At 34.5% G+C, this 25381-nt stretch overlaps 1 protein-coding gene across 1 annotated transcript; it reads left to right on the top strand.

Moving 5' to 3' along the window:
- The first annotated feature begins 427 nt into the window (after positions 1 to 427).
- Positions 428 to 23107, top strand: Cenpk (centromere protein K). Its single transcript, XM_032898946.1, has 9 exons — positions 428 to 562; positions 2350 to 2406; positions 4641 to 4713; positions 10345 to 10391; positions 15609 to 15691; positions 15777 to 15875; positions 16171 to 16301; positions 18923 to 18975; positions 22857 to 23107. The coding sequence occupies exons 1-9, from the start codon at positions 458 to 460 to the stop codon at positions 23013 to 23015; spliced, it is 807 nt and encodes a 268-aa protein (XP_032754837.1). The 5' UTR covers positions 428 to 457; the 3' UTR covers positions 23016 to 23107.
- The last annotated feature ends 2274 nt before the right edge of the window (positions 23108 to 25381 follow it).

Here is a 25381-nt window from a genome sequence, read left to right as displayed (position 1 = left end):
CTAGTTTCCTTTGGGTATATATCTAATAGTGGAATTTCTGGCTCCTATGGTTGTATTGTTTCTAATTTTTGTGTTACATTCCTACTCTTTTATAATGGTTATACTAAAGTATTCCCTCCAACAGCAGTGTGTTCATGTTTCTTTTTTTTATAAAGGAAAATTTATTTTTATTTATGCGAGTACACTATAAATGTCTTCAGAACATACTAGAAGATTGCATCGGATTGCATTACAGGTGGTGAGCCACCATGTGGTTGCTGGGAATTGAACTCAGGACCTCTAGAAGAGCAGTCAGTGCTCTTAACCACTGAGCCATCTCTCTAGTCCCCCATTTTTCTCTTTCAATAGAAAGGGTTTTTGTTTGTTAGTCACTGTTACATTCAGCAAATAGTTGTTAAATGCATGTATCTTTTTTTATGTCAGTTGTTGCAGTAAGGTGAAGAAAACTATACAGGAAATGTCAGAGAATCAACAACACGTAGATCCAGATGTGATCGCTGTTAAAGATACAGAGGAAGAACTTATTAAACAATGCGAAGAAATGTGGAAAGACATGGAAGAAGTAAGTGTCAACAGATAAAAGTGATATATTAATGTGAATTTACATAATAGTCTTAGGAAGGAAATATGTTTGTTTTTCCATAACTTCTTTTCTATAAATTATTGTATAGGTTTTAACCCTAAAAGCATTCTTTTAAGAAATTTTATACTAGATAAACTGTAGAAAGAGAAGAAAAAATAATGATAGTTCTGGCTCTCAGGGAGATTTTTTTTCTTATAGAGGCAATAGCCATTCATAATAGTGTATATAAGGCACCATTAAGAGTATTATGGTAGAATGCAAAAACTATACTTAGGAGAAATATGTAAGGCATAAGTATAAAGGAGTCGAGATTAGCTTTCTACAAGAAATAAACAAGACCTTGTAAAATTAGGACAAGACAAAAATAGGAAAGTCAGAATGTATAGTTTAAAGAGGTTAGAGAAATCTAAGTAAGATATTATGGAAACTATATACTAGGAAAAGGAAATCTTACAAATTGAGACTGCAGAGAATTAGCATAGAACAAAAACATGGATTTTGTGGAGTATGTACATTGGGAGATCACAAAAAGGTTGAAATTCACTGTGAAATGATCGACTACATTAAGAAAATTGTTTTGTTATATTTTAAGACAAGAGTACAGAAACAGGATGTTTTAAGAGAATCTAGTAGTCATCCTGTTAAGAAGTAATGAAGGTCTGAATAGTATCATTGCAAGAATGAGTTCAAAAGATTTTAAGGAGGTTGGAGCTAAAGGATACAAAAGTTAATAAATGCAGATTAGAGGAAATCATGAATCATTCAGTACCTGTTTGGGGCAGTAGATGTTGACTGAATTAGTACTCAAAATAGAGAACATTGCAATAGAAATAATACATAATTAAGAATCATGAGTGAAACAAATATAGAAAGTTAAAATGTTGACTTTGAAATTATGTACATTTTTTATTTTAGTGAGATAAGGATACTTGATGCACTATGTTATTTTGGTAAAAATTTTCTCTTTAACATATCATAATATAAGATATAGGTCATAGGCTCATGTGGTGTCCTACTTCAGTAAAGTGCCAGCAGAATGAGTTGTTTATGAATACAGAGAGCATCCTGTTCTTTTCACTGAACTGTATGAGTAGGAAAGGCTAGTAACGTTTTTAAAAATCATTTTGACAAAGTCTTTGGTACTTTATGTCACTAATGTACGTACTAAATAATTCTTATATTCTTTTTTGTTATTTTTCATTATAGAAACTTGCATTTTAAAAGTCACTTTAAATTTTACAGAAAATTAGTACAACCAGATATGAGGGCAGATAAGACTTAAGCTCCTCATATTTTTACCTATCAAAGACAATCATTTACATTGTTGGATAATTAAAGTCGAGCAAACAATATTTCTTGGAGGCATATTATGTTAACTATTTACTTATTTTGTTATTATTCTATAGTGCTTTTTACATGTTCACTTACCTCCCCTTTTTTTCCCATTATGTGGCTTATAATTCATCTAGCTACTGGGTGTTCTAGCAAGCACTGTTCCGTTCAGAGTGAGGGTACGGCTGAAGTTTCTGTGGTGCTCTACTTAGATACATGCACAGCTCCTGCTTTGTCTCTGAGACATCGACTTTGGAGCTAGTTTCACAGCCTTCCTCATCTTATGTGGAAGCTTAAGTACATTCTGTATCGCATATTTATATGTTCTTAAAAGGGTGTTGTATTGGGTGTGTATAGAAAGGGAAAAGGGAATTGTCTGTGGAGTGTAAGTGTCATTTGTTTTTCTTTACTTTTTTTTATTTTTTTAAATCAAGTGTCAGAATAAATTATCACTTATTGGACCCGAGACGCTCACTAACTCAAATGCTCAGGTATGAACTTTTTATATTCCTATCTTGAAAGTAGGTAAGCAGAATTCATTCTTTTTGTACAAAAAGTTTGTGTTTATATTAATTCCAATATAATAGCCTTGTTAATACTTATATTCTTTTAAAATTAATTAGCCTGTGTGTGTGTGTATGTGTGTGTGTGTGTGTGTGAGAGAGAGAGAGAGAGAGAGAGAGAGAGAGAGAGCACATGCGTGAGCAACTTTGAAGTCAGTTCTCACCTTTCACCTTTACAAATGTTTCAGGAATTAAGTTTAGGTGGCCAGGTTTATGCTAATTACCTGCTGAACCATTTCATGGACTCTAATACCTATATCCTTAAATAGTTGGAAAACTCTTTTGTTTAAAATAAAAAACAAAGTACAAACCCAAGAACCAATTAAATAATTGTCCTCAAAAACATAGTTATCCATCAAAGATGCCCCAAAACTTAGTATCAAAGAATGGAAAAAAAAATAACAAAGAAACAGGAAATATGTTTATAAAAAAAGGGAATAGTTATATTTATATAACTATTTATATATTTATATTTATATAACAAAAGAAAATTCAAACCAGAACTAATTAGAAGAGATAAAACAAGATATTGCATGTTAAAACAAGATACTACATGTTAATAAAAAGGATCAATTCATCAAGATAACACAGCTGTAATCTTTTGTGCACCAAATATTGGAACTCATAATGTTATTTTTTTATCCATAAAAATGTATACATATACTATGTATAAACTCTACATGTAACTAACCTATGATTTTTCTTGGGAAAATATGGTTTCTCTATTATAGAAGTTAAGACCTTATTAAATATGAATCATTGGATACTAGACCTATGGTTTTCACACAGTGCACCAAGCACTGACTTTGAGAGGAGTGTTTCTCTACCCGTTAAACATGTACTGTCTAAGTTACAAACAACTAAAGAGTGTAGTTTGTGGTTTCCTGTTGTGTTGAGAGTTCTCAAGTGATCTTTTGCAAGTTTGATGATTCTTAAAGCAGATGCATAGGACTTAATAGATAATCTGCTTATGGCTGAGATTTATGATAGTGAAAGGATACAGAGTCACATCAGCAAGGGGAGAAGGTACATGGGACAAAGTTGAGAGGAAACAAGATAGGAACTTTCAGGAGTTGTCTCACAATAGAGTCATTTAATACTATATTAGCCTATCAACTTGTCGGAAACATTATTTACCCTTAGAGAAACGTGGCATCTAAACCTAGCAGATAATCAAAATACTAGAAGATAAAGCAGGTATTCAGCATAAGCTAGGTTCTTTGCTTGAATAGTTTTGGCATTGGAAGCCACTCTTAAGGTCAGTTTTTGGAAGCCATCTTGAAATCATCCCAAGTTCACAAATCCAAGGCAAGGGCTTTTTAAGCAGTAGCAGTTTCTGCTTCCCTTTGACGCCTCCTTTCTGCATGCACAGTAACTTCATTCCTGTAGTGCTCAAACTCAGTTTTCTGTGCTTTGTTTTCAAAGCCAGGGTCTCATGCAGCCTACTCTGGCTTTGAACTTGCTATGTTGAAGCTGATCTTGAACTGAGTCTTGGAGTGCTGATTTGCAAGCATATGTCACTATACTTGACTTAATTCCTTTCTGAAGCAAAAAGCTAGACTTATGGAAAAACTTTGATAATGTATAGCTTTAAAATATAACTGCTGTTTTATTTTTAGAAACTTCATAAGAGAATCAAATTTGTCATCATACCAAAAACATACTCACCATAATTTATAGACTACTAATATATATTAAAAAATGCTTTTTTATTTGACACTGGAACCAGTTTATCATTATCTTCACATATATTGTTGGTGTTTTTTGAAGCACAACTAAAAGTGGTTATAATATTTTTGAAAGATCACAGAGAGGAAATGAACATATTTAAGGAACACTTAACTAAAAATGCTGGCAGGACATAACATGCTTTTATTTTAGGAGGAGAATGTCTTTCTTGTTTTGTTTTCTTAAGATATATTTAGGAAGTAAATATGATATGCTTAGGTTCTTTTAGATTTGGTAGTAAAGCCAAATTCATTATTTTCCACAGCATACTATATATCATTGCTGCAAAAAGCCACTTACGAGCAATAGTTGTTATGACAGAGTATGCTTGGCGGTGCTATTTTGTTATCCACTTGTTTTACAACTATTATTACTGTATTGATTATATTTTCATCAGTATTCTACAAGAAATAACTTGAAGTCTTCTTTTATAGCTCTCATTACTTATTATGCAAGTGAAATGTTTGACTGCTGAACTTGGTCAATGGAACAAAAGAAAACCCGAAAGTAAGATTCTTATTTTTTGGTTTTTATATCATAGACAAATTAATGGGGTATTAAATTAATGACCTCAAGAATGACAAGATTTATTTGCTTTCAATATTGCCCATGGTTGTTAATACCAGGACCCACTCCATTTTTCTTTTCTACATTAAATTCTTACGTTAGGGCATAATAACTTGAACTGTGAAGATTTTATTATAGTAATTATTTTACTTATTTACACTGCCTTATGCTCAGTAGAAACTGTGAACTGTTAATAAATGAAACTTACATGGTGGAAAAGTTACTTTATATATATTTTTGGAATAGGAAACATTTAGTTTTTATGCTATTTCTTGAGTTGTCCAGTGAGAACCAAATACACTTTTTGCCTTTATTTAAAGAATGGAAGATGGCTTAAAATGTTACAGCAGCAAGACCCAACTAGTAGATATTATTGGTACTACTACTACTACTACTACTACTACCACCACCACCACCACCACCACCACCACCACCACCACCACCACCATGAAAGTCTAAGCTTCCTGAGCCATTTATTTTTGTATCTGATTATCTGTATAGATTGTTCTGGGTTTTTTTTCCCACATCTATTTTTGTTTCTTTTCCTCCCATTACTTTTCCTTTGACTTGCCCCACCACAACCACTTTCAGTCTTAGCCTTCCTTTTCTATATTATTCTTTGTGCCAGTTTTGGGGATTCTCTATGTAGCAGTCCTAGGCTATCTCCTTTTTTTTCGATAGTATCATCTATATTCTTGGTTTTATTTACTCATGCTAATTCCTTAATTGTTCCACATTTTTGCATTACTGCTTGATAGCCTTTAATTTTAGCACTCCAGTTATATAGTGGTGGTATACAATTGTAATTTTAAAATTTGCCTGTAACTATATTTTTTTCTTCTTAGCATTATACTTGAGAATCTCTTATGTAGCTGTTAAGTTGGTATTCTTTTCCTTTTTTTAAATTTCTTTTTCTTTTTTTTGTTTTTTTTTTTTTTCATCTTTATTAACTTGAGTATTTCTTATTTACATTTACATTTTTATTCTATTTCCTGGTTTTTGGGCCAACATCCCCCTAACCCCTGTCCCTCCCCTTCTCTATTGGTGTTCCCTCCTATCTTTCCCCCATTCCCTACCTCCCCCCAACAATCACGTTCACTGGGGCTTCAGTCTTAGCAGGACCAAGGGCTTCCCCTTCCACTGGTGCTCTTACTAGGCTATTCATTGCTACCTATGAGGTCGGAGCCCAGGGTCAGTCCATGTATAGTCTTTGGGTAGTGGCTTAGTCCCTGGAAGCTCTGATTGGTTGGCATTGTTGTTCATATGGGGTCTCGAGCCCCTTCAAGCTCTTCCAGTTCTTTCTCTGATTCCTTCAATGGGGGTCCCGTTCTCAGTTCAGTGGTTTGCTGCTGGCATTTGCCTATGTATTTGCTGTATTTTGGCTGTGTCTCTCAGGAGAGATCTACATCCGGTTCCTCTCGGACTGCACTTCTTTGCTTCATCCATCTTATCTAATTGGGTGGCTGTATATGTATGGCTGCCACATGTGGGGCAGGCTCTGAATGGGTGTTCCTTCTGCCTCTGTTCTAATTAAGTTGGTATTCTTTAGAGATGTGTACTCAGCTGTTGTTCTTTTGTTGTTTTTTCATAGTCAGGGTTTCTGCTATGTAAACATATCCCAGTGCTAGCCTAGAACTTAGGGGACTTGTGCCTTAGCCTCACTGCAAGAGAATTGTATGTATTTACCACTATCATACTTAGTTTTATTCAATTGTTATCCTACATGCTATACCAGCTATTTAGGCTTCTGTGTGTTACATCTGTAATATGACTTCAGAATTAGTTTACCAAGGCTGTAACAAAGAATCTTACAAAGTATAATGAGATGTGTAACATAAACATTGGAGATTTATCTTATCATAGTTCTAGATCCTAGCAGACTCCACTAATAATTTGTTTTATTGTTGTTACAAAATTCCTGACAGAAGCAACTTGGAGAAGAAAGGAAATTTTTGTATAAACGTTCTAGAGGATGTAGTCATGGCAGGAAAGGTAAGGTGACAGGAGTGAGGATGGGCTGGTCACTTGGTGTCCAGTTTGGAAGAAAGGGAGATGAATGCTTATGCTCAACTTGCTTTTTGTTTTTTCTTTCTTGTTTTATTTTTTTGTTTGTTTTTAATTCATTTGGGATTCTAGCCCATGGAATATTAATGTATATACATTTAGGGTGGATGATCCCACTTCAATTAACCTAATATAGAAAAATCTGTCACAGTCATGTCCAGTGAGTTATTTCCGTGTGAGCCTAAATCCTATCAAATTGACAATAAAGACTAACCATCAGGTGGCCTAAGTTCAAGTTGTCAGCAAAGTTGATTTCTTCTGGGGTCTCTTATTAGCTTTAAATGGCCTTTGTACTGTCAGCCTTCCAGCACTAAGAAAATACCTGAGTTAAGTAACCTTGAAAATGCTCTAGAATTTTTGATTTAAAATTAGAAACAACTTTTGCTTAGTGCCAATGGTAGGGTACAGGCATCAGAACAAAATGTTCAAATCATGAGCTTTGAAGCAGAGAAGAGACCACGGTCCCACACTCTCCTAAAGAGCTGTGCTGCTAATGATCTAAAGACTACTATGCCCCATCTTCTCAGGGTTTTATAGTATCCCCACTTAGATAGTCCCGAGGACCAAGCCTTTAGCACACGGAATTTGGAAAACATTTATTCAAGCTATAGCAGTCATCTTTTATTGTCTTCATCTGTGTTTCCCTGTGCCTCTCTTTAGCTTAATCTCATTGGATTAGGGCTCATTTTAATAATATCATGCTAACTTAATTGCCTATCAGTAATGTTGAGTTTACTGAGTGGATATTGGATCCAATATTGGATATTGGATATTAGAAGTTAAGCATGAATTTGGGGTTAGGGGCATACTCCAGTTCATAATTATTTTCACATATATGTTCAAACAAGAATTCTCTGTAGCAATGGACTCGGATTTTTTTTGTCCATCCCAGATCTTATCTAAAATACCTAATTCATGATTTCTCTAGTTCATGAACTGGTATTTGATGAACTATATATACATTTTAGATTTCTCCTAGATCTTTCTTTGCACTTCAAACATAGACAGCTACTAAATATTGAGCTGCTACTTTAATCAGCAGTCCTTTAGGTCAGTATGATTCATGAGCTTTTTGTTAGTTTCTTACCAGTGACTTCTTTTCATCATTGAAACTTTTAAACTTAAAAATTAAGAGACTAATTGAAGGAACCCCAGTAGACAACAACTGTTATTAAAGTTTTTGAAAGTTTTTGATTTTTTTCAAAGTTGTACAAAAGAACACATTGATTTTCTATCAATTTTTGTAGGTCAAGAGTCTGAGCATATTTATAGGAATCAACACAGCTCAGCTTAGATCTACTTCAAAGCTTTCTCCAAGTTGTTAAAATGATTTATTTTCTTGTAATTGTAAAAAAAATCAGGGTAGCTTCATTAAAGTGTTTGAGTGCATGTGTGTTTTAAGGAACTATACACATGTGTGGTTGGGCACTGAACAGCATTCCTTGGGTGTCATCTACTTTTCTTTTTTGAGGCAGGGCCTCTCACTGGCTTGGAACTCAATCAAGTAGGCTAGACTAGCTGACTAGTGAACCCTGGAGATCCATCTTAGTCTCCCTGGCCCTGCGAATCTGAACCCATAGCACCATGCTCAGGTGTTTTACGTGGTTCCAAGTACCGACCTCATGTTCCCGTGCTTACAAGGTAAGGTGATTAGTATATAGTTCAGGAGAGCAGGAGAGAGCCAATTAGCATATAGCTCAGGAGAGCAGGAGAAAGTACAGAGCTTATTGCTTTGTTTCAAGAACCTCGGTCATCTTTATGGTTCATAATTAGTGACAAATTCTGTACATTTTTCTTTGTCTGAGAATATCGCTATTTCTTCTTTCTTAAAGAATATTTTCACTGATTATGCAGTAGTTATCTTCCTTATCATCTGATGAGTCTGCTGCTTCTGCCTTCCTGGCTATAAGTGAAGCAAAATACTGTTTTCTGTATATGGTCTTGTTGTTTCTCCCCTGGCTGCTTTGAGGAATTTTAGGTTTCAGATGAAATTACAGTTTATCTTGGCATAGGTTTCTTTAGATTTACCTTATCCGATGTTCAGTTTCTTAAATATGTGGAATTATGTCTTTTGCAAAACTTGAGAAACTCTGACATTATTTCTCCATATTTTTTCAGCCTCTTCTTAGTCTTTCTCCTTTACTGAAGTTCCAGCAACATGATGTTGTATCGTTTGTTACAGTTCCACAGCTCTCCTAAAGTTCTGTTTTCTAGATGTTTAATTATGAAAAAAAAGCCACATAAAATGTATTCCTTCCCACCGTATAGTCTCTAAAAGTCTTTGCATTGCATTTGTTGAAATGGGTTAGCACTTGTGTTAGCTACCTGTTACTGAAAAAAACATAGGAATAGCAGTTTATCAATAGTCAAAGTTCATTTGGCTTGTGATTTTAGAAGTTTCAGTCCATGGTCACTTGGCTGTGTCACTTTGGACCTGTAGAAAGGGAAAGCATGGTGACCGCCCATGTTGCTTATGTCATGGTCTCCAGGTTTCAAAGAAAAAGCAAAAAGGTACTAGGTTCCAGTGCTCAGGGCCACCTCTCTAGTTACCTAATAATTTCTATCTACTATGTTTTACCTCAGAAAGTTTCCCTTAGCTCTCGTTAGACTCAAAGCTGGCACCCAAACCTTCAACACATGATATAGTTGATTCCAAACTACACACGTGTCGCTCTAGAATTACTTACAACTGAATAGTAGGCAAACTTTTAGTAATATATCATTTGATAATTTCAAATCTCATTTGATTAAAAACTAAAATTTTGAATAAATATTGATGTTATTAATTTCTCTGTGGGAAATTAAATGTTTATTTCTCCTGTTGCAAAAACTTTGTACATAATTTGCTGTATATAATTTGTTGATTGTAGATGCATTTTTACAAAGGAATCTGACATAACCTTACAGAGTTTTAACTATATTTCATTCTATATAATTCCATTTCTGGGGAGTATGGTCCTTGAAATGAAAAGCACTAGTACATAAAGACATAAAATCATGTCTAACACAATATTAATACTCAATTCAGAAATTACCACTACAACATGATACATATACATACACATAAGACACTATGACATTATGAAGTGATGACTACTTCTGTACCGTGGGTGTGCTGCTGAGTGAGCATGGTGGTGACATGCTTGATATGCTAGTCTTACAAGAGTAAGTGACAAGAAATAAACCTTTGTGTTTGTGAATGCTTCCATATATGTATAGGATCTATGACTGCAAAGAAAATAACCCAAGGAGCCCCTTTTACAAACACTACTAAGCATGGTTTTTTGGCTTTAGGAAAGAAAAGAACTTAAAAACAAATGCACAGATATCAAATTATCCACTGTTATATACTTGTAGTTATATGTGTAAAAATATTAATCTAGAAGGCATAAAAATGAATATATTTTATAAAAATTTGGTAATATATGAGTGGAATAGAAAAGCCACAAAATCAAATTCTTGAAAATTAACTAAGAGCTATGACTTTGTTTTATTTTATTTTTGTAGCAGTTCCCCTCAGTGAAGGCGTTTTGTTAACATTAGGAAGAGAAGAGGTGAGTTGTTCATGGTTAGTAATATTCCAAATAATAAGTAAACTAAACCACTCGACACATTAAAATTTATGTGTTTTATTGAGCTAAGTATTTTAAAGATTTGAGCTTTTTTATTTTTGCTGTTTGTATATATACTAATTCTGGTGTGAGTGTGAGAATGTGTGCATGTGCAGGTCAGGGGACAACTTTGTGTGAGACAGGATTTCTTTGTTGTTTTCCATTGGGTGTGCCAGGGTAGCTAGCTCTCAGGCTTCTAAGCACTCTCCTGTCTCCACCTCCCATTTGCCATAACCATGCTGGGATTCCATCTTTAGGTGTGAATAATTTTCTAGAGAGACTCACAGATCTCACAGAAACATGCTTATTCATTTGTTATAAAAGGCATCACCCCAAAAATGCAGATGAATAGCTAGATAAAAAAAATGTATAGATTAAGGTCTATAGGAAAGGGAATGGAACTTTGGTATCCTTAGTGCCACCGTGCCAGACCTTCCCATCCATTTAGCTGTCCAGAAGTTCCCTGAGCCCAGTCCTTTTGATTTTTACATGGAAACATTACTATGGAGGTGAAATTGATGAAATAATTGGTCAATGATTAGCTTAACTTTCAGCTCTTTTTCTCTTTTCAAAAATTGGAGGATAGGGTAAAAGTCCCAATCACCTGATCATGTCTTGATCTTTCTAGTCTCTAGCCCTCATCTTAAAACTGGCTAGGTTCTGCTTTTCATTCACTAGTATATAAAAAGGTAACTACCATGTTAGGAATTTCTAGTGTGTTAGGAATGCTAAGCCAGGAAAAAAGGATTTAGACCAAAATATCTTGGCATGGTGACTCACAGCTGTCATTGGAAAGTTGGGACAGGAGAATTGTCCAGGGTTCATAGTAAGTTTGGATTAGTCTGGGTTACCTGTCTCAAAATATGAATGGGGTTAATAGCTATTTTATAGAATACTGTTGCACAGTGGAGAGAAGGCTGTTTTTATTATAAAGAAACAAAGATTAGCCAGGCAGTGGTGGCTCACACTTTCAATCCCAGCATTTGGGAGGCAGAGGCAGGCAATTCTCTGAATTTGAGGCTAGCCTTGTCCACAGAGCAAGTTACACAGCTGGCCAGGGCTACGCAGAGAAACCCTGTCTCCCAAAACCAAAGACTAAACCAAACCAAAAACAAAACCCAACCAAATCTGCGGCCTATTCATATTCCAAGATTGAGAAAGTATGTTCACCTAGGTATGACATAGAGGGGTGGCAAATGTACAAACTAGGGATATTTTGGGTAGTTGGGGGCGGGGTGGGGACAGACCAAGCTATGAGAGCCACACTGGTGGGGAAACCTGAGGGAACCCTGTTTATTGTCTCCTAATTTCAGTGTTTTCAAACTGCCTGGATAAACCACTCTGCTAGAGGCAGAGGACTGCAGAAACTTGAATGATCCACTGGACTTGGGCTCAGGCCTCTAGGTCTTTGCCTTAAAGCAGCAAACTTTATGTTAAATAGAGGCAGCTTCTAAGGCCAAACAGTTGCTCTCTGTAGCGTCAAGCTCTTAACTTACACAGTAATCTTTAAGAACTGGGGCTTACTGCCTTTTACAAAGTTGAACCACTTCTCAGCATGGAGCGTGGGTAGTTAAGTCTCCTTCTCTACTCCATTTCCTAGTCGGGCACTCCAGCAAGAGTTCCCAGTGTCTAGTTGTAGCAGCGTGAGGAAGGACCAACTGGGATTTTTTTTCTGTAGGTGTGGTCTGCTACTTAGGAGTCACTCCCACACTGATTTCCCTACCCCCACAGCACCCCACTGAATTTAATGTTTGTGAGTGCTATGGGCTTATTCTTTGATTAGGATCACCAGTTTGTTCTCACCAGAGCTGCATGACTTGTGGTTTCAGCTTTGAGTTCCCCTTCCTTTCTGTCAGTGTGGATCCCTGTGACCCCTGTGCAGAGGTAGAGCTTTAGAGGCTTCTCCTGCTTCTCTCTGTGCAGCCTTTCTTCTTCATCATGCTTTTCAGCTGCTCATCATCTCTTTCATGCTTTCTGTTCTTCTTCCTTTCTTTAAATTATGTTTTATATATTTTGACTCTTCTCATTCCCAGAGTCCCAGAAAGGTAATAATTCCCTTTGTATTCACAAAGGAATTTATTCCACCTCTGGATAACTGAAATATAGTGGGCAAAAATGAGCAAAACAAAACCAAAATGATGTTTATATTTATCATAGCTGTGCTTAACTAGAAAGAGGAAAATTTCTTTTATAAGTGTTTCTGAAGAATTTGTTTCTGTTAGGATCAGAATCAAATCTGGGGAGGGTTTTGTGCATGATAGAAGGAAAACCTTCCCATTGAGCTCCGTCCTTAGACCCATCCTTTTATTCAAAGTAAGGATTAACCGTAAGTTTTTCATGCTTTCTGAATGATAATGACTTAAAGAGCTGGCTTTTGGCATCATTGAGTTCTCTCCTCCTGACCTCCTCCTCTGTCTGTTTCTTTCACCCCTTCCCACATTTCACTGTTTTTTTGTTCCTTATTGTTCCTTTTTAAAAAAGATTTATTTATTTATTGAATATGAATACACTGTAGCTGTCTTCAGACACATTAGAAGAGGACATCAGATCCCATTACAGATGACCGTGAGCCACCATGTGGTTGTTGGGAATTGAACTCAGGATCTCTGGAAGACTTAACCACTGAACCATCTCTCCAGTCCTCATTATTTCTTTAGAATTAAGAGTTTTATTTTTAACTTTTTTAGTTTATGATAAAAAATAAGACCATTAATTTGAGAGTGTTGCTTTGTTTCTTTATATTTCTAACAAGGATTTTAAGTTATATTATATCTGAGTATTTATATATTTTATGTATGAGTGCTTTGTTTTTTTTTTGTTTGTTGTTTTTGTTTTTTTTTTTTTTTTTTTTTTTTTTTTTGTCCGGAGCTGGGGACCGAACCCAGGGCCTTGCGCTTACTAGGCAAGCGCTCTATCACTGAGCTAAATCCCCAACCCCGAAAAAAGTGCTTTGTTTGAATGTATGGCTGCACACCAGAAGAGGGCATCAGATCGTTATAGATGGCTGGCTGTAAGCCATCATGTTGCTGGGAATTAAACCAGGTCCTCTAGAAGAACAGAACATTCAGTGCTCTTAACCACTGAGTCATTTTTCAAGTTCTGCTCCTAGAAATTTCAATGTTATATTTTTATATTTAATCATACTAACTGATGATTGAAGTTATTGTTTCTCAATTTCCTACTTATTGCTTCTTTGTTTCATAGAGTTTTTAGAGCTTTTTTAGTGTCCACATATTTGAAGTTTCCTACTTTTATTTGTTAATTTCTAATTTAATTCCATTGTTAGACGATTTAATATGGTACAATATCAGTATAATATTCTTTTAATCTATTATTGATCTCATTGATACAGTGATATGTATATGCTCATTCTTTTTGAGCCAACTTTTTTGTGGTCTCGTTTTTCTCTTTTTCTTGCTTTACATTTTTTTAAAAGCCACTTTATTACATGTTTTCGTTAGGGATCTATTGCTATGATGAGACACCATGACCATGGCAACTCTTGTAAGGGAAAGCATTTAATTGGGGCTGGCAACAGTTCAGAAGTTTACTCCATTGTCATCATGCCAGAAAGCATGGCAGCACACAGGCAGATGGTGCTGCTTGAGAAGGAGCTGAGAGTTCTATGTCCTCTCCTGATCAAAAGGAAGCCAGAAGAGAGAGAGACACTGTACCTGACTTGAGCATCTGAAACCCTATAGCCCACTCCCATGACACACTTCCTCCCACAAGGCCAAACCTCCTAATACTGCCACTTTCTAAGAGCCTATAGGTGCCATTTTCATTTAAACCACCGTATTACAGCACTGGATTACTAGATATTTCTATTTGTTCCTTATTTTATTTTTTAGTTACTTTGGAATTTATAAAATACATTTATGGGGTTGGGGATTTGGCTCAGTGGTAGAACGCTTGCCTAGCAAGCGCAAGGCCCTGGGTTTGGTCCCCAGCTCCAAAAAAAGAAAAGAAAAAAAAATATATTTATAACTTATAATTGATTTAAAGTTAGAAAAAAAGTAGTGGAAACCCTTGCAATTCGGAGACTAGAATAGTAATTAACATGTTCTTCCAAGGAAAGAATAGTAGGTAAGAGGTCAGCATTAAGTTTCTCATAGCCTTTTGTGTTGGTCAGATATCTCAAATATACCAGTGTAACATAATGGTTAATTAGTTAAGTCGCTTTGGTTTCTGCTAGGTCATGCGTATGCTGAACTGGCCACATCTAAACCTCCCTGGAGCTAACACACCCGCCTGGCATTCATGAGTTAACATCTTTTAAAATCTGTATGTCACCTCTGATATCCCAAACACAGTCAGGGGAATGGCTAATCAACATGGTGGTTCTCTCTCCCTTGGTTTGTTGCCCCTGCAGTCTAAAAGTCCCGCCTTTGTCTCCCTGCCCAGCCATTGGATTTATAGCAATTCTTTATTACCAATTGGATCCAGTTGGGGCCAGGGACCCTCAGGTCTGTAAGTGTGGTCTTGGGAGCCAAATTAAGACAAAACATTAGAACTAATTCCCAACCTTTGAGTTTATTTTATGTCTGGAATTTTCTGTTCTAGATAGTATACTACTTTATTTGGTTTTCGTCTTATTCACATGTTACCTAGTCAGAGATATTTCCAAATTATAATACCTTACAGCAGTTCTGCCTTGCACCTCATTATATTATTATTAGTTTGGGTTACTTTCTCTTTCTGGTTAGACCACAGTTGCAGGTATTTATTGCTCAGCTTTCTGCATTCCACTCTTTGTTTTCCCCACTCTTTCATTCTTCAGCAATGACTGCCGGCTGATAACTAATAATCAATGTTGAGTTGCAGGTTGAATCAATACTGAAAGAATGATATATATTCTTTGTTTTAATTTTTGTGTATTTTCATCAGAAAAAAAGACCTGATCTACTAAAAGCAGTTCATTAATTTAATTTCAGTTAGAAATTAAAATATGTAGCTTGAAAATCCTTGTATTTTATATTTATCAGTGTCACCAAAACTTACCATCTGCTTGCTGTATATCTATCATTTCCAACTGTTCTGGTTAGCATTTTTACTGTTGGCTTCCACGTTGAGACATTTTAGATCAATTTCACTGTTACTTGAAACTGAACTGTGTATAAGCTAAAAGACAAAGCTTTAGCTTGAATTCTTTTATTCTAGTTCCAAAAGTTGAGATATGATCTTGAAATGGTACGGTCTGTCATTCAATCAGAGAATGAAAAGTTAAAAGAAGACTTAGCAAGGTAAATTTGTAATTTTGATTAAGCATTGATACAAACTGAGTTTGCACTTAAATATTATTTTGACTATTGTTTTTGATGCTTAAAGGGAGCAACAGTGGTTGGATGAACAGCAGCAAATACTGGAAACTCTTAATGTATTACACAGTGACTTGAAAAATCGGGATGTAACATTTACTGAATCAAGGTAATTAATTTTGTATTCTGGATTTTTTCAAACAGATTTTTTTTTTGGAAAAAAAAAAGTACTTATTATATAACGTAGACCAAAAGGTGGTCCTAAGTTTTGCCAACTATTAGTTGTTTCATCTTTTGGGATGACTTATCTTACTGTACTGTTTTACTACGTGTTGTAAAGAATGCTCTGGTTATATGGATCAAATAAAACTTCACAACATTTTGGTCAGTTTCCTGTATAATTAGTAGTGTGCACAAATGTAGTTTATCAGTTTAATGTTTGTCTTATTATTTTTTATTATTAGAATTTTTAATGAACTGAAAGCCAAGATCCTTAGTATAAAAGAATTTAAAGAGAAGCTCCTACTTGCCTTGGGTGATTTTTTAGAAGATCATTTTCCACTGCCTGATGGAAATACTCAAAAGAAAAGGGTAAGTTTTAGAGAAGACAATCTCTAAATTGTTATAATTGTACTTGTTTTTGTATAGGAACAAAGCAAAGGAGTGAGGCATAGTGAGACATGTACACAAATATTCCTGTATCCTATCATAGTTACTGAAAAATCAGAGATACTTTATTATTTAATAAAATGGGATTGGTTAAATACATTTTTAAAGATTTAATGTTTTATTTATTTATTTGTGTGTGTATTGTATGTGCACCCAGTGCCCACATGCTTGCATTGCACAACTTGTGTATGGGATCAGAGGAAAATCTAATGGGAGATCTTTTCTGTTTCTACTTTGTCTGTTTAACCCTGTCTCTTTCTGCTTCTTGGTATCTGGTCAGCATTAATACTGTATTAGTGAGTGGCTATAACAGAATACCAGAGATCCTGGCATAAAAGTGGAATTTTTCTGTCTCAAGACTAGAAGTGCAAGATTAAAGCCCTCTCCGGGTTAGGTTAGTTCCTGATGAGTTTTATTCCTGCTGGGAGCTGGTACCTTCTTGTTCTGTTCACATTGATCTCAGCTCTACATTCAGGGAGAAAAAAAATTGTTTCCTAAGTTTACACTGAAGTTTACATTAAGACTTATGTCTTAATGTCACACAAAAACAAAACAACACACATACTCACACACACAAAACCCAAGAAGTAGACCTCATTGGAACTGGTCCCTACCCAGTGACCTCATTTAACACGTGATTACCTACTTATGTCCTGTTTCCAAATACAACTACATCTGAGTTTCAACAAAGACTTTTGAGGTACATAGTTCTGTTTACAATAGTAAACCTTACAACTTAATTACAAACATAAAAAAGAAAGTTAAGAACCCAAGTCCTGGCTCATCATTAATGTGTTAGCGAGTCACTAAGTGCAGTACAGATTGATGGGGGGCTGGAGAGATGGCTCAGAGGTTAAGAAAGAGCACTGACTGCTCTTCCAGAGGTCCTGAGTTCAATTCCCAGCAACCACATGGTGGTTCACAACCATTTGATATGAGATCTGATGCCCTCTTCTGGTGTGTCTGAAAACAGCTACAGTGTATTCATATGCGTAAAATAAATAGTAAAAAACAAAACAAACAAACAAAAAAAACAAACAGATTGATGGCTGACTGGCATAGTAGAATTTTATTCTTGCTTCTATACCATCAATGATAAATATGACTTTAATAACTCTGTAGAAGAAAAATGAAATTCAAATGTTGAACTTGAAGAAATATTTCTTTGCTTCAAATCGTTTGAACACTGGAGAGAGACCTCTAATACAAAAGAAACAAATTATAAAAAATATAAATGTTTGAAGTTTTTATAACTTTATCTCTCAGTTTTAAGTAGTATGAATGTACCGATATGGAAATAAGAAAATACTCTTACACCTGTACCCCCATTCTAATTTTGTGTTATTTTTACTTTCAGTTTTTATTTGTATTGAGACACTACCATTAGTATGTTTAGCCCTTATTCTATTTTATATTGGATTCATTACTTATTTTTTATCAGTTCTTAAATTCAAGCCAATAATTTTTAGAAGCTATTTTATTTATCTTCTTTATTTTATGTTTTGCCTACATATAAACATATATATATATATGTATGTGTATGTATGTATGTATGTATGTATTTATATATTTATACCACATGTGTGAGTTACAGAAGGTTGTGATCCACCATGTGAGTGTTATGAATTGAACCCAGGTCTTCTGGAAGAACAATCAGAGCTCCTAACCACCAAGCCATTTTCTCCAGCCAATTAAAGCCATTTTTTTTTTTTTTTTTTTTTTGCCAAATGATTTCTTTAAGAATTTCTGAGACTTAAGTATACCTGTTTAAATTTAATCTGTCTTTATATTTGCTAGTCAGTTCTGTAACTGTGCTCTGTTTTTTTTTTTTTTTTTCTCTTTCTCTCTCTCTCTTTCTCTTTCTCTCTCTCTCTCTCTCCTCAGAAGTTAGCAGAATTAAATAGATGGACAAAAATTCTAACATCTGCAGTTGTGTATGAACATATTCTTTCTTTTTATTTGTGAAGGTTAAATCACACCTAGATCATTTGAGAGACTGAAAATTTTAACCGTGACTATAGTTATGAGGGATATCAAATCTTATGTCATGAGAAAAAGCTGAAGGAACTAATGAGAATTAATATGAAAAACACTTGAGCATTATAGTGGCTTTCTTACAATTTTTTAAAATAAGTTATTTCATGTTATTAAGGTTAAAAATTCAGTGAACTGAGTCAATGCCAGGAACTTTTGATCTATTGGGAGCTATCAAGACCTATGGGAAGGTAAAAAAGGAGGGCTCCCCTAGAAGCCTCCCTGAAATGTAGTAGGATACAATTTGCTTGGAGAATTTTTGTGTAGTTCAAGCGTATTACTTAATTTTATATTATATATAATATTTATAATTTAGTGTATGTTTATGGGTAGCTTAAACTATCTTAATATAATTATAAAGGTTTCCATTACATTTTTAGGAATCAAACTTCTACTATGAAGTTGTTTACTTTCAGAATTTGTCTTTACCTTGTACAATTATAACTTAGAAGTATTTTTAAGCCATATGGTTTGATATTCTGCCATGTTAATTATTATTTACATTTCTCAAAGAAAATATTCAAGAATTGAATACACGGCTGATAACACTGAATGAAATGTTAGAGGTAAGTGTATGTTTTTTTGCTATCTCTTTAGTGAACAATTGGTGTTAAAGATAAAAAAAATGCTACTTTTATTTTCTATTAAGAATACTTGACCTAGACATGATAGCATTTGCCTTTAATCCCAGCACTCTGGAGGCAGAGGCAGGCGAATCTCTTGAGTTTGAGGCTACCCTGGTCTACAGAGTGAGCTTCAGAACAGCTAGGGATACAGTATGTCTTGAAAAACAAGAATTTTAAAAGTTTGTTTTATTTTTGACTCTTTAAGAGAGTTGCTTATTTAGTGATTTACTTTTTGCACCCTAAAATCTTGTGCTGTTATTCTGAAAGAATTCTAGTTTACAACTCAGTCCTCCACCTAAAACATATAAATGAATATATAATTTTTCCTTAAATAAAATGTTTTTTTTATTATAATAGAAAGACTAATTCCAACCTTTCTAGTTTGGTATTTATTTTGCTTTATAAATAGATATCTTTGTCATTGTAAAAATATACTTGAATTCTAGCCAGGTTATTAAATTTATTAAATATGTGAATTATTTTAGAAAACCTTAGGCAGAGAAGTCTATGAAACGCAAATAGTCATTTGCTTTTTCAATTTTTTCTTTTGTTGCAATAGATTTTTTCATACAGTGTATTCTGATTATGATTTCTCCTCGCCCAACTCCTTTCAACTTCTCTTCTATCTGGAGCCACATCTTTTCTGTCATTGTTTAGAAAACAAATAGGTATCTAAGGAATAATAATAAAATAGAACAAAGATAAACAAATTGGAATAGGACAAAGCAAGAAAAAGCCAAGGCAAATGCATGAGAAACACATATAGGTGCAGAGACATACACAGTCACACAATCAGAAATCCCATAAAGACACAAAACCAGAAACCAGTATATATATGTACAAAATATCTATACGGTTTTTAAAAAATGCTTTCCCATGACATTATGAGACAAAGAACCTCTAAAGAGGCCATTGAGTATATGTTTTTCTTAGGTCCCACTCCTGGACATGGGATCTACCATTGAGAGTTGTGTGTTTCCCAGTGAGACTTTCTTGAAGAAAACCAAACTTCATTTGCAAGTGCTGTCAATTGGAGACAGCTTCTGGATTAGGGGTGGGTTCCCTCCTAGTTCTAGGACTAGTAAATCTAGAAGAGTATTTTCAGAACTCAATGAGTTGGTTATAAGCAATCAGGTTTGCTACCTAAGAATCTCTACTAATAAATATTTTTTATATAATAATCTATCACTGTCTTGAAAAGCTAGATAGGAATAGTTGTTTGATTTATAATCAGAAACTGTGTTGATGTTCCTGACTTCCCTAGTTTAAACTAAAACTGAAGCCTTTCTTGGATGTATTATCTTCTAAAAGGTAAAAAAAAAAAAGTGACTTTAGGCCAGTGAGATTGTTTACTGGTTAAATGTTCTTGTTGCAAAACCCAGTTATTTGAGTTCAATTCCCAGGGAGAGCCATTTCCTGCAAACTGTCCTCTAATTTGTCCATCATTCTGTCTGTATTTGTACATACAGAGAAACAAATGTAATAAATATTTTAAAGTGACACTTTATGTAAAATATTAACATTATCTGAAACACATGGTTATAAATTAGGATGCAATATAAAACTTAGAAAATCATTATTTTCTTTGCAGTTCATATTATCAGTGACAAAAATAACTAGTATTTAATCTACAATTTAGTGAAAAAAATTAGCATACTCATTTTAAATTTGAATTTTTGTCATATTTCTACTGTCTTTTTTTTTTTTTTAAAGATTTATTCATTTATTACATATAAGTACACTGTAGCTGTTTTCAGATACACCAGAAGAGGGCATCGAATCTCCTTACAGATGGTTGTGAGCCACCATGTGGTTGCTGGGAATTGAACTCAGGACCTCTGGAGGAGCAGTTGGGTGCTCTTAACCGCTGAGCCATCTCTCCAGCCCTCTACTGTCTTTTTTATTAGAATTTTAATTAATATAATTAATAAAAATTGGAGATGAAAGATAAAATCACTTTATTCTTTTGCTTTCTATGGCATTGGGATAGAAAGCAAGTTCTTACCATAGGCAGCTGCCGTACTAGGGAGTTATATATCTATCTCACAAAAATTTAAATTATATGAAGATAAATAACTACTATAAAATATGAAAGTACTCATAATACTTAAAAGAAAGGGGATTGTGAGCTTTTTATTTTACAGGATGAAGGACTTGAAATAGGAATATTAGTGACAGTTGACATTTTTATTTTCTACTTTTAAATATTGATATAACTAAGATTGAAATTAGGGGTTGGCGGGTTAATTTTAGTCACTTTTATAACACTTTATATAAATTGTGCCTTTTCTTTTCATGATCTTTAAAATAATAATATTTTTCAGTTAAAAATCTGACCTACAATTAATGATTTGTCATGAATTATGTGTGCACCTAAAGAGTCCTTGATTGTTCTCAGTTCTAAGATCTAGTTTTATAAATTGCTAAAAAACTGAGAGGTAGATGAAGAGGCAAAAGGCAAAATAATAACACATTTGCACTGTCACCATATTTCATGAAACATTCACTTTCAAACTGAATATAATTGACTATAATTGAACATAATTGCTCCATGAAAAGTCACTGCAGATGCCAGTAGGTCTTAGATGTCATTAGCAGGCTTCTGTGAACATTCTGGTGATGACAGTACTGTAGTTTTCTTTTACTTTTTATTTAAGTTTTTGAGAAAACTTAAAAAATAATGGTTGATTGTGGTATTTTCATGTATATATGTCATTGTACTTGCTCACTTTTGTCCCAATTACTACCCTCTATCCTTACTCCTCTCTTCCTGGTGCCCTTCCTCAAACAGTCTCCCTCGCTGTGCTTTTCTTCCCTTCTCTGCCTCTTTCTTTACCCTCTGTTCTATCCCCCCACCACCACTCTTTCATTCCATTCATATATACACACACATACACACACACTCCTATTTAAATCTAGATTCCATATAAGGGAAACAGGACTTTTGGCTAAATTTGGCTTATTTTATTTTAAATTATATTTTCTAGTTCCATTTTTCTAAAATTGAGATAATTTCATTATATGCATATATATTAAATATATTATCCATATATTATTTAGTGCATGTGGGTATTAAGTATGTATATATATTACATTTTATTTATGGACTCATCTGTTGATATTCTCCTGGAGTGAGAACCCTGCTTCTCAACACCTTAGAACCTAATAAGAAGCCACATTTCCATGAAGAATAGATTTTGAGAAAAGCTACCCTATAATACTCAAAGTTTATCAAATTTCACTGTAAGATCTCGACACCCTTGGTAAAGTAACCAGAGATATCCAAGGGGAAGATGAAGGAATTGATAACGGCAAACAACTATTTTTGAAGATTTAGTATAGAGCAGGTAGTTTAAAGGGCCAAGCTGGTGGTTTCTTCTCCCTTCTCCATATTCAGAGACGCCTGCTGTCCTTCTTTTTACTTTGTGTTCAGTTTGTAAAATTAAAATTTTTTTCTCCCACAGTGATGGAGATGATACCCAGGGCATTATGTAGCTGTGATCTACACCTGATGTACACATTTTATTTTTTATAATTCTTGCTCTTATTTAAAGGAAATCATGCTAAAAGAAGTAGGAAAGTTCTAAATCTTTTTAGGTAATTTTTAGAAATTGTTTTCATTTTACGGGGGATTCATTTTAATATATATTTCATCCTCTACTGTCTGTTGTCTTTAAAATCAGATATTGTTTACATAAAAGTAATGGTTATGAACAGCTGTTCAAGAATAGTAGTCAATATTCTTTGGGGCAAAACTATTGTTTTATGAATGTATGTAGACTTTCCCACAAAAGGTATCTTTTTAATAATTTTTTTCTTAGATGCTTATAAATAGAATGTTCGATGTTCCACATGACCCATATGTTAAAATTAATGAATCCTTTTGGCCGCCATATATTGAACTGCTTCTGCGTTATGGAATTGCTTTGAGACACCCAGAAGATCCATCCCGAATAAGATTAGAAGCCTTCCATCAGTAAAACGATGGCTGTCTTCACACAGTGTGGAATCTACACTCTCGGATAAACAAACCACAAGACTGTTTAAATAAAGAATATTATTTGCAAATCAACGGCATAGCCTCTCTTTGTTGTTGTTGTTTTGAAATTCGGTCTCGTGTGTCCCGGCTGGTGTTGGTCTTGTTGAGTCGTCAGTTGGTTTACAGTTCTTACCACCATGCCCTGGTGTCCGTCTTTGTATCTTCAAATAGCTTATACTGCACTGCACATGCTCAGCACGGGCCTTCTCAGCTCATTCAGTGTGTGCAGTTTTACACTGTGCAGGTGGGTAATGCAAGTAGAAACAGACTTTAGAGCATTTACTATAACTTGCCTCATTCACTATTCTTAGGAAAGTTCTTATGAATATGTGATTTTGAAATAACAACAAAGAATCTGAAAAACAACAAAACAAAATAATTTGTGAGTTTTTTCTACTTTACATTTTTAAACTGTTTCATTTAGGCTATTTCAGTTCCATTTGGTATTTAATAATAGCTTTGTATTTAGTAATTATAATGAAAAGTTAGAGATTTTTTTCCTGTGCTGGGGGTTGAACTTAGGACCTTATGCATGGTAGGTAATTAATTTTATATAGTTATATGGTTAATGATATAACTCCAAAATATTATATGCACATGTTTTTATTTCTAAATGTGTTATAATTAAAATACAAAAAGCTAATAATTAGCCAGGCATACTGGCACACGCCTTTAATCTTAGCATCGGGACTCAGAGGCAGGCAGATTGCTGTGATTGGAGGCCAGCCTGGTCTACATAGTGAGTTCCAGGGCAGCCAGGGCTATGTAGAGAGACATGTCCTAAATAAAAAAGCAAAACCCAAACCAACTAAATAAATAAAAAACTAATGTTCAACACTAACTTGAATTATTATTTTTTTCTTTCTTGAGATGGCATCGTCTATAGCTCTTCCTGTCATCAAATTTACCATTCCTCTGACTTCCTGAGTACCAGAACAATAGCTGTGCTCTGTTTGGATTCAAACCCAAGGCTTCATTTTGCTCAACAAATATTCTACCAACAGAGCTACATCTTCAACCCTGAAAATATTTTACTAAGTATTATGCGGTAGATAGCTTATTTTAATTTGCTGTATTAAAACTAATATTCTTTTTTCTAAAATCTAGCTGTTAATGCTGTGATATATTTTTAGAAACATAATAATTTTCCTAGGTAGATGAGAATTCTAACTTATTTTGTTCTCTATTTTCTACTGTAAGCCACAGTTTTCTTGTTTACTTTACTTAATCCTCTTTTAAAATAAGCAAGTAATATTTTAGAAAAAGCACTTTAAAAATTGAAATACTTTTAATTATTTAAGGTTGTGGGAGGTGGCCCTGGAGATATAACTAAGTTAGAAAGAGCACTTGCCTAGAGCAGAAGGCCCATGGTAGGATTCACAGCACAAAATAAAACATTGTGGATTTTACTTTACTTATTTATTCATGCTTGATCTCTTTGTTTGCTTGCTTATTGACTTTTGAGATAGTCTTACTCTATCATCCAGGCTGTCCTAAAACTAATCGTTTTCCTTATCCCTTCTTTTATGTGTTTGGAATATTGACATGCAACACTAGGCCTAGCTTAGGATGTCTGCTTTTTAAGACATAAGAAAAAAATTTCCCTGCCCTGAGTCCTGAAGGTTATGAGTAAGGTTAAACTAACATACATTAAGAAAACAAAACCAAAAATAAACCCAACATGTGGAGGGATGGCTGTAGCTCCATAAATTACCTGCTGACATACACAGAGCTCTGTGTTTTACCCTAGCACCACATAAACCAGGTTTGGTGATGCCATTGCTCCCAACGTATCTGCTTTTGTTTTCTCAAGTACTTTCTCTATGAATAAAACTCGTACTTCCTTACTTTATATGTCGGTCTATAACTCTTAATTAGTGAGAACACGAACATGGACCAAAGGAATCTGATCTCCCCATTTAACCACCTCAAGAATAACTCAGAAAAGTCTTATAGTCACAAAAAGATACAGGAAATATTTTTTTTGCCAAGATTCACCATTCATCTGTGATAAAATTTAAGAGCAGTTTGAAATTTGGGGGACCTGAGATATCTCCTAGAGGTTAAGAATGGTTTGTGTTCTTTTAGGGGACCTAAGTTCAGTTCCTAGTCCATGTCAGTTGGCCCTCAGCCACCTATAACTTCAGGTCCAGGGGATCTTTCACCTTCTGGATGCCCAAGAACACACACACACCTCTTAGGTATCTTTTTAGACTTAAAAAAAATCTATAAATTCTTATATAACCAACTGTAGAGGAATTTTAATCTAGCAGCATGGCTGCTCTAGCAAGGGGTCACATCCAAAGA

This window comes from Rattus rattus, chromosome 3 (genome assembly GCF_011064425.1).
Source record: "Rattus rattus isolate New Zealand chromosome 3, Rrattus_CSIRO_v1, whole genome shotgun sequence".
Classification (NCBI taxonomy): Eukaryota; Metazoa; Chordata; class Mammalia; order Rodentia; family Muridae; genus Rattus; species Rattus rattus.
Note: the sequence above shows the minus strand (reverse complement) of the source record. Positions and strands in the feature narration are given on the sequence as shown.

Bases quoted from the DNA above. Each gene is read 5' to 3' on its own strand.
- Cenpk (XM_032898946.1), top strand. From the start codon at position 458: ATGTCAGAGAATCAACAACACGTAGATCCAGATGTGATCGCTGTTAAA. The intron at 2,407-4,640 runs GTATGAACTTTT...CTTCTTTTATAG, and splicing joins TCACTAACTCAAATGCTCAG to CTCTCATTACTTATTATGCA. The intron at 4,714-10,344 runs GTAAGATTCTTA...TTATTTTTGTAG, and splicing joins GAACAAAAGAAAACCCGAAA to CAGTTCCCCTCAGTGAAGGC.